This window comes from Lolium rigidum, chromosome 2 (genome assembly GCF_022539505.1).
Source record: "Lolium rigidum isolate FL_2022 chromosome 2, APGP_CSIRO_Lrig_0.1, whole genome shotgun sequence".
Taxonomy (NCBI): domain Eukaryota; kingdom Viridiplantae; phylum Streptophyta; class Magnoliopsida; order Poales; family Poaceae; genus Lolium; species Lolium rigidum.
The window spans coordinates 55,168,162-55,178,166 of record NC_061509.1 but is presented as its reverse complement, the minus strand read 5'-3'; the positions used below and the strand labels follow the sequence as shown (position 1 = coordinate 55,178,166).

General features: G+C 47.0%; 1 protein-coding gene and 1 long non-coding RNA gene across 3 annotated transcripts; both read left to right on the top strand.

Moving 5' to 3' along the window:
• Positions 1-2,532: 2,532 nt before the first annotated feature.
• Positions 2,533-5,307, top strand: LOC124686494. Of its 2 annotated transcripts, XR_006997841.1 has the most exons (3): positions 2,533-2,650; positions 4,316-4,412; positions 4,941-5,307. It is a non-coding gene; the product is annotated as an uncharacterized LOC124686494 (long non-coding RNA). The 2 variants fall into 2 exon arrangements; XR_006997840.1 differs by having other exon boundaries at positions 2,533-4,412.
• Positions 5,308-8,071: 2,764 nt separating this feature from the next.
• On the top strand, positions 8,072-9,384 carry LOC124691763 (polygalacturonase inhibitor-like). The gene is made up of 2 exons (XM_047225037.1): positions 8,072-8,450; positions 8,735-9,384. Exons 1-2 carry the CDS (start codon positions 8,072-8,074, stop codon positions 9,382-9,384), a joined length of 1,029 nt encoding a protein of 342 aa, XP_047080993.1.
• Positions 9,385-10,005: the final 621 nt, after the last annotated feature.

The following is a 10,005-nucleotide window of genomic DNA, read 5'->3' as shown; positions in this document are numbered from 1 at the left end:
TAAATTAAATTAATAAAGCCCCAAACATCCAAGGTTTGATACAAGTCGTTAACCCACTTACAACACACCAAACATCAACAACAAATGTTAAAACAAGAAACACAACAAGTCGATGTCGAAGCATCCTCGCAAAGCCACCAAGGAAGAAGCAACCCAGGTTCGAGAGAACCACCTGCTGCTTTGAGGGATATCGTTGTCTACACACAAGTTGGGATAGGCTGCAGCACCGGCCATTTCCAACTCCGATGAGGGATCCCTTCCCTCTCGTCATGGCTCGAAGGACGCGAAACGTTCGTTGAGAATGAACCTGGTCAGGTACACCTCGCCAAAACTGACAAAGCCACCGGGATTGAACTGCCACCTACCGAAGGAGACGCCATGAAGAACGCAAGCAGGGGCCACGATCGATGATGCATAAGCCACCTACCACCTCAGCCACCCTCAATCGGAAAGCACCATTCCCCAAGCGACGCCGCCAAGGAGGAAGCGACGCCCATGGCGCCGTCGTCGCCCGGTCCAATAGACTGTAGGTTTTCACCCGGGAACGCTGTCGGGATGGGGAGAAACGGGACCTCAGCAGCCCCTCCAGAGGGAGCACGGCGCCCAGGGCGTCGCCACTACCATGGTTGGTCCAATCGGCAGTGCATGTGGTGTGTTTCCGTGGGAGGGGGTGAGGGCGTTGGATGAGAACTGGGCGGATGGCTTAGATCAGCGATCCGCGGGAAGGTTGTTCTTGTCTTATTATTTACTAGAGCTGATCGAGCTAGTTTTTTTTTTCCTGAAAGATTACTTCATGATGCTTTGTTGATTTGCAAAGATGGTTACGTCATGAATTACAAAGCAGGCATTGTGAAATTAGGAGGATCACCATCCCATACTAGACTACCTCTCAAACTATTCGAATTTCTAGCAAGCTCACGAGCCACCAGGTTGGCATCCCTTGGACAATGCTTGAAGGAGATATTAGTCCTTGTACTAATCTTCAAAAAACACTCAGCCATGATTACCACGTAGAGACTTCGTACTTCCATCTCTCCATTGCAGGATTGTAATAGCTCTAATGTGTTCGATTCAAATGTATATCCTAGTTGCTCAATGAGGTCCAAACCCCTTAAAAGAGCAATCATTTACGTTGTAGTTGCACTAATCATACAATCTAGAAGACACGCAAACCCCACGATAGCTTCTCCCTTATGATTTTATAGAACTGCTCCAATAGCCACATAACCATCAGGATAACATGATGCATCAACATTTAGTTTGTAAATTCCAGGGTATGGTTTTGACCAAATATGTCGTTGGAAATTTGTATTCCTTCTACAATGCTTTGCCAGACAAAACATGAGCCATTTTTTGTTCTTACCTTTAGCAATTTCCCATTAGGATAGTATTTTCTCTTAATACACAAGCACATAGGGTATCATGATCTGAAAGCACTTGCTTTGCGAGAAAGTATACATTAAAAGAATGAAGATCTCTAAAAGCCATACCTTTCAATCTCTTAGGGATGCACATTTTTCACCATGCGACCCAACGCATTTTCCTTTTCTCATTTGTATCTCCCCACCAAAAAAATTTCATTGCATCATTGATCTCTTTACATAATTGTTTAGGGATTTGAAAACTCCCGTAGCAAAAGTTGGTTGAAAACTCTCGCACATCTCAATCGGATTGGCTAACCCCTGATTCGTAGTTCCGTCACTAGCCCTGGCAATCCGGATGGCGCCGCCTCCGTCGTGATACCTTGACAACTTCAAGATTTGTTCGAAGACATAAAAATAGGTTGTTGAGTTGTCTGACGCCGGCCACATATAGCGCAAGTTCTACAAGAGAGAGATAGAAAGAGAGATGAATATACATACTAGTACAGTATTTGCTTCTACCAAATTAAATTAGGTAGAATTGTACATGTAATACAGAAACATCGGCATGCCATGCAATCTGTGTGTGTACGGAGCTCTAGCGCCAAATAAATTTGTTTTCGTTTTGGGCCGAGACAAATAAATTTGTTTTGGTTTTGGGCTCGAGAGCTGAACAAAACCACACCCAACGCCCCCATTCTCCTCCTCTGCCGCCGCCGCTCGCCGTCAACGGCCCCTCCGGCGTCGCCCCATCTCTCCACTGCCCCGGAACTCCTCCCCCCGCCGTCTTCACCTCCCTCCGACCCAGTTCCGGCCGCTCCCGAGCCCCCCGCACCAGATCGACCGGCGCCGCAAAGACCAAGGCGACGCGGCCGGCTGGCTCGCCGGCGCCCGCGCGCATCCATGCGCGCGGCTCCGTCGAGCTGGCCGGACCGGGTCTGCAGCTTGGTCGAGGGCGTTTCGAGGTGCTCCACGCCGGCGAGGTGCCTCCGGCCACGAGGACGCGCTGCGGCGACCACGGCGCACGGAGGGCTGTCTCCCTCGATGCGCTGCGAGGGGACAGTGGAGGCGGTTGTTCGGTGGTCTCCGCCTGGCCGCCAATTCCCTCGCCGCTCCTCCCCGGGATCCTCCGCCGATGAAGAGCCCGTGTAGGCCGTGGACGCGTTTTTGCGGGAGGCCGTGGACGCGCAGGATCTGCAGCAGGGCCGGGTGCAGGAGGCGTCCGCGTCATCCAGGATGTCGCCCTTGAGCGCACCACCGTTGCTACCTCGATGCCGCCGCATCCAAAGGTCGATTTTTTTAATCTGTTCGTCCGCGATAGATCTCCATTAGTCATGTTTACCACTAAGCTTAATTAGAGCGCTGTTAGCATTAGGGTTATTTAGAGTCATGTCAGCGTTAGGATTATTTAGCAGCTTCGGCTTAATCATAATCTGGATTCCGTTAGAGTCCTGTTTAGCAGCATTAGACCTCCATCAGGCCTCTCTAACTTATCTGTGCAGGTAGCATGTTGTATGGTCTGATTTGCTACATATATTTGCATCTCCTTTTATCCGTGCAATCAGCATGTATGGTCCTTCAAAATGTCTTGGCAACATTTCAGAAAGCTGTTAGGATAAGTAGTTAGGAAATCAAAATTGAAGCAGGCTAGGTTTTTATATACGAAAGGTAAACCTGAACATTGACCTCTTTCTACCGGTGCTTCCAAGTACAAGTTCAACAAGGAAAGGCCTAATTCCTGTTATTGTGGAGTTCGTTTGCACACTCACTTTGTGCAGCAAGTTGCCTAGTTCTGTTCTGATGCTTCAATTATACTTGCTCTTTTTTTATAACCAAATTTTCCATGCTTTTGCTCAAGACTTCAATATAAAAGGAGTGTTCAAGTTATGTATATATATTCCGGTATTCTGTATGCCGCTGTTGTTTACAAACTACATATTTGCTGTACAAGGTACTGTCATGATGATGATGATTTGCTACGACGTTTCCTTTCCTATAGTGATATCTAATTCTAAAATTGCAAGTTTTGGAAGTGTCTTTTGTTGAGAACTTCTTCTATGCTCTCGTACTTGCATTTCAACTACTTCATCCTTCACCTCTGCCCTTGCTGTCATGCGGCGACGGCGAGTTCACCGTGCCGCAACCGTGGCATTTGTGGCATCTTCGTCTCTATGGTTTAGGGTCCTGCCATGTTCATGTGTCATGTCAGGTGAGGGTGATTGTGCTTCTTGTTGTAGTTGAGATTATTGTAATTGTTTCTAGAGCATGAACATTATGTTTCGTTGAAGTCCATGACGTTTTCCATTTTTTTGCATCTAGCACTGTTCTAAGTGTTCTTAGAGGTGCAACATCTAAATTGGTGATGAGTGTCCTCAAACTTGAGAGTATTTCTCCTTGCTAACGGTAGATGCTAAATTTAATTAACGCTTCCTGATTGTGTCAGTAGTCGAAAGGAGTCCCTTCAACACTATTAGCTTTGCTTCTGGAGTTGCATTTGAGCTGATAGTTGGTTAATAATTTACCATTTTTTCTAATTTGAAGTGATAATTCTTACGCCATTAGAATGCTCTTCAGCTGGATTGTTTCTGGCATTTGTGATGGATAAAAAATAGAGCTTAAGCCTTTCGATTCTTGTTTCCTTTGGCTCTTCTGCATTGGATATTTGCTCTAGGAGTTGTTACTTATTGTTTCTAGTTGGTTTCTTTTGTGGCTGGGCTGCTGGGGGTCCTTTAAGCTTTTTGTTTATGCTTCATGTTGTTAAGCTTGGGACCTCCAGCTTTTTGGATTAAAAGCATAATGTTGATAATCCAAAGAGCATGCCCTAGTGCATGATAATTGGTGTTCCTCTTATTGTAAATATCATTAGATAAGAAATATATGTTCTACACTTTTGTGTTAAACACCTAGGATTCCCTAACTGTTGCTAAATGTGTTGTATTATGCATCTCTTGCAGATCACTGGACTCTTGCGTTTGAGAGCATCTTCGTAGCTGTTAAGACTGCTATATGGTCTTGTGGTGGCAATGCCTGGCCTCGGCGACAACCTCTCCGGTGAGCTCCTGGTTCATCCTTTTCTAGGTGCTATTTTTGATACTGCAGCTGTGTTGTGTCCATTTTGTTTTCGTCTCTCTTGATGAACTGGTCTGTCTCCAGTCTGCAATATACCAATTCTGCTACTGGCATTACTGATTTGTGCATTTTGTAGGCTAGTGTTTTGTCTGAAATATAATTGATGTCAAAATTAGCAGATAGTGGATTCAGGTCTGCAAGTGACAACATATATTTTATCTTGCATCCTTTATTTGTGGGTGTCGTTTCATTGAATAGTAGAGCAGCCATAAATATATTTTTCCAGGGGAGGCTAACACATACATGCATACGTGCCATTTCTTTACTTGTTCAAATTTGCTATCAAGAATTATATGCATCCATGCAGATGGTGTTGCTGTACACAGGAATCACAACATGATTGTTTTAAAAAATCATCCAAGTATTGCCTTGTAAATTAGGATTCCAGTTGCTTGTATATGCTCTGTGCATTCTGAGGAGAAGATGATTGATCCCCTTGATTGTGTGTAGCCAGAGGACGTCCGGGTCACCGGCACCACCCTGCTCCAGTAACCCACCAGAAGATGGCATGCGGCGGCACCGGTAAGCGAGGATGAGCGGTTGTTCTGGCCTGGAGATGGGCTCGCTGGTATGTGCAACTTTGCTGAATTGGTGTTACCGGTGCCCTTCTGAGCTTGGCAGCTCCGGCGGCGTTGTAGGAGGAGGTGGTGGAAGTTTGAACGTTTTGCGACGGCGGCAGCTTCGCTGTGGCTTGTTTTTTGATAGGGGAATTACCTGTTACATGAGTCCGTATTGTGTGACGTGTAGCTGCACGCCTTTTGTTGTCGTTTGAAGTTGAAAACCTGGGCTGGCTCTCAATGCGCGTATGTTTGCTGTATGTGATGCGAGTCAAGTGCTCCTGTTAGATTTGCTGTGGTGATGTCTTGAAGTGAAGCTATGCATTTATTGGTATATGATTTTGCTGTGTGACGATGTGAATGTCCAAGAAAGAGCAAAGGATTGTGGTGGCAAAATTTACAACGATAATTGTTTAACTAGCTTAACTGATGAACAACAACATTGTTAGCTGATGAACAAATTGAAAGGGGCGTACGAATACGTGCATACGAGAGTCCATCTTTAGAATGTGGAAGTGACGACTGGTAAGGAAATGATTTGGGGAGAAATCATATGGCCCTCACGCGTAAATTGTTTCCGACGATGGAGCTAGTCGAGTGTTTAATTGAGAACGAGGAAAGGATTAACCATCGATCGACCTGGCACGATACTGATGGAACGCCACCTGATTAATTAACTCCACCGCGCGCCAGTGTTTCTGCATGCATCCATGGATTGGATTTTTTATTGCGAAAATTTCACCAATCTATTAATAATTATCAATAGCAGTACATGCAGATCTAAAAGTAATAAAAATTACGAGTAGACCTTTGAACCACCTAGCGAAGACTACCGGCAGTGACGCGAGCCGAAGGCGCGCCGCCGTTCTCGCCCTCCATCATCGGCCTGCTCCGCCTCCGCCACTTGAGATGATGGATAACGATGAGAACAGGCGCAGAACGCCGCCGCGAGGGCTATGCGCCACCTCGCAATGGCGCAAGACAACTCCATCCGCAGCATCATCACCGACGTTGGGAGAAGGCGAAGCGGCATTGTAGCGCATCTGCAAAAGGATAACTTCAGCGCTGCACTTCGACGCGCGGATAACTCCCTGGTGTACGTCTCCATCCCCAACCTCGCACGGACACAAGAACCGGGATTCCAAGTTCATGCTTGGCTCGCTCAAAAGTCAAAGTCATGCATTTCTATGTAGCTTTTTATGTTGTGCTTCTACTACGTGTGAGAAGGATGAGAGATTAGGTTTAGGATTTGTCTTCACTATGCTTGGTTGATTCATTGATATTGATATTAATTCTCTCTTCCATTGATATATAATATATTCGCAATTAAAAAAATGATCAGATAATCTGAAGCTAGCTTGTGAGTGTACGCATCCATGTATGTATATGGCTATGCGTGGGATTTTTGGTTCCCGCCCAGCCTAGCTTAGCCCTTCTAGCTAGCACAACCCAGCGAAGTGCATGTCACATGCTCTCTAGCTTGTGCAGTCTCGATGCAATTGGCCCGGCGATATGCTTTCAGGTACCTCTCTAGCTAGCTGAGTACTTTTCACATACCTGCCTAGTTAGTTATTTCTCCTCAGAATGAAACTTAGCTCTCACTCCACAGGAGCGAGCTAGCAGCATGCCAGCAGCTACAAGCAAAGCAGCAAGAACTTAAGCTACTTTTTATAAAGAAAAATATAAGCTAACTAATCAACGAAAAGGGCAATTAAAATTTCAGCATGGTCTAATCTTTTTTAAACATTCAGGTAGCAAATCAAAAATATTTCACAACATTAGTGCATACAACACTATGCAAGTCCAAAACAAACAGCTACTACATTATTACGACAAATCTGGAGGATTACAAGAATGATGTCGCAATGCTGGCTAATACCCAATATTACAATGACCGAAACAGCAATATTACAGATATGCCAAGGTCGTCACACCAAATTGTTGCCTTAAAACCGAGGTGACCACAACTCCGGTTTCGTTGAGTTTCATTGGGTTTCAAAATCTATCATGATGTGTCATTGTGTTTCAAAATTTAGGTTTTCAAACAAATCCAAAAAAATATCAATTTTAGGCTTGTTTAGAAGATATTGTTAAGACAAATAGAGAGGTTCAAACCGATTTTTAATTTGATGATTATTTCAACACTTGCAACCATTTTAAATATATGATTGAGATTTAAGTAGGTGGAGTATTGAATGGGAGGGGTGTTTTTGAACATGGGAGTATATGCTCCCTTTATTTTGAAATGTATCTTACACATATTTTGATTTTTTTAAATGAAACACAAAATTCACGCGTACATCTTCATGTGCTACCTGCTCACAAAGTTGTTTCGTAAAAAGTCGACTTGTCATGTGACTTGTGTAAAAAGGATAAAACTCAGTGCTAAAAATAATGTTTTTTACAGTATAAGTTCTCTCTTTTTTACATAGGCCACAAATAATATTGATTTTTTGTGAAACTTGACGAACGCACATATATTATGTAGATGTACATGTAGAATTTTTTGTTAAAATTTGTTGACACTTTAAAATATGAGTTTGTGGTAGTGGGAGCATACGCACCCACGAGCCGAATTGAATTTCCGGAGCATTGAATGGAGGGAGAATCATTGTGCAAGTCACCCTACCATTTGCATGTACAAAAGAGAGAATTTTACTTTACATGTACAAATTTCAAAACAACCACACGCCATTAAACGGTGCATGCATGGTAGTACCTAGGGTGCATGATAGAAATAGAATTGCCTTTCTCAAACTACATCCCACTTTGCGAGTTTATAGTTATATTTATAGTTATGCTAGTGCCTGACTGGTACAAATCCTCCTACACTTGACTAGAAGCACTCAAAAGAACCATGCGGCAGACGTGGTAAAGCAAAGCAATCTAAAAAGAACGGTATTCAACGACGGTGTGCTTATTCATGTCGGCCAGAACAAATCCAGTGGCGCCAAACTCGGGATCGTGTATATAGACAGGCATGACACGCTCGTGCATTTTGATCGTGGCAATAGAAAACACGGGATGCGCGCAATTCACATACTCGCCGTCCTGCTGCTCCTCGCCGCCGGCGCCGCTGCCGGCGCCGAGAAGAAGGCATGCCACGGCGGCGACGAAGCGGCTCTGCTCGCCGTCAAGGCTGCCTTCAGCAACGCCTCCTCCTTCGTGTCATGGACGCCCGACATCCCGTGCTGTCACTGGCCCGGCATCGACTGTTCGGACGACGACGGCTCCGGGGGGACCACGGGCCGCGTCGTTAGCCTCGCCATCCTGCGCGACGACGGCATCACCGGTGTCGTGCCAGGCGACGCCATCGCCGGGCTCACCCGCCTCCAAATCCTGTTTCTTTTCAAGCTCCCCCGTGTGTCCGGCGCCATCCCGGCGGCCCTCGCCAGGCTCTCCAGCCTCAGGCCTTGTTTACTTCTCTCGTATTTTTCTTCCCAATGGGTATGGGGATGGGAGGGGATTTGGTGTTCACCCAATCCCCTCAAATACCCCTCCCCAAAAATACACTAGTATGATGGAGAGTTTTTGATTTAGGCAATAAATATGGGGATGAGAGGGGATGGAAGGGGATATCTCGGGATTATGTTGTTCAAAACCGGAGAAGTAAACGGACTAGTGGGGATTTTCCGGGATACGAAATAATCCCCTCACATCCCCATAAATACTCTGGAAGTAAACAAGGCCTCAAGGAACTCACCATCTCGCGCACCGGCGTGTTGGGCCCCGTGCCGTCATTCCTGGGCGCGCTCAAAGCGCTCGAGTCGCTGGACCTCTCCTTCAACGCGCTTACCGGCGCCATCCCGGCGTCCCTCGGCGCGTCCCCGCGCCTCATCAGCGTCGACCTCAGCCGCAACCGCCTCACCGGCCGCATCCCGCCGCTGCTCCTCAGCAAGGCCGGGCCGCAGGCCTTCCTGTCGCTCTCGCACAATAACCTGTCCGGCGGCATCCCGGCCGAGTTCGCCGCCGTGAACTTCGAGCAGATCGACCTGTCGCGGAACCAGCTGACAGGCGACGCCTCGCTGCTGTTCGGCCGGGGAGATGACGACAAGCCGGTGCTGGATTCCGCGGACCTGTCGCGCAACGCCCTGAGCTTCAACATGTCCGGGCTGCGGCTGACTAGGCGGCTGGACTCGCTGGACCTCAGCCACAACATGATCTACGGCGGCATCCCGGCCGTGGTGGCCAACCTCACGAACCTGCAGGTGTTCAACGTCAGCTACAACCAGCTCTGCGGCGCGGTGCCGGTGGGCGCGGCGGCGAGGTACGATTTGTACTCCTTCGCGCACAACAAGTGTCTCTGTGGTGCCCCGCTACCTGACCCGTGCCGTTGATTACAGACTGCGACTAGCAGTCTAGCACTCGTGAATCACGATCGGTCTACCTATCAAGCTAGAGTCAGTAAGTGTAAGCAAGGCTCATTTTTCGATCGTGTCGGCTCCTCCGCGTGGCCGGCGCGCACGACCCGCAGAAAGAAAGCGTCTGCAGTACGCCCGCCGTGCGTGGTATTTATTCAGGAAAATAATACGGCGGCGGGCTGGTTGCGCGAAACAAAAGCCCGGGCGCTTGCCAGCTGGAGCCTGGAGCAAGAGATAAGGAGAGGAAGATTTGCTGGCGTCACCACAAATGAACGCGCGCGCGGGGCGTGATATATCTGCAGGGTGCGCCGTTGACTCCGCTCCTTTTGGGTCGCTGCAATCCCTCCCAACGTGTTCCACCATTCTCAGACACCATAATCCCTCCCTCTAATAATGAAGATTGTCTGAGATACGTTTAAATTTGAATGTATCTAGACATTCAAATATTGATAAATCTCACACGACCTTCATGTGACGGAGGGAGTATATACTGCTCGCAAGACAAACACGAATTCTCGTCATAACACACTTTGAAACCTCAATTTGTACCACAAGATAAATCTTAATCTATGTGTCTACGATTCCTTTGCTTTACAA

Excerpts from the sequence above, each read along its gene's own strand:
- LOC124691763 (XM_047225037.1), top strand. The coding sequence starts at position 8,072 with ATGCGCGCAATTCACATACTCGCCGTCCTGCTGCTCCTCGCCGCCGGC. Across the intron at positions 8,451-8,734 it reads GGCCCTCGCCAGGCTCTCCA|GCCTCAAGGAACTCACCATC; the intron begins GCCTCAGGCCTT and ends GAAGTAAACAAG.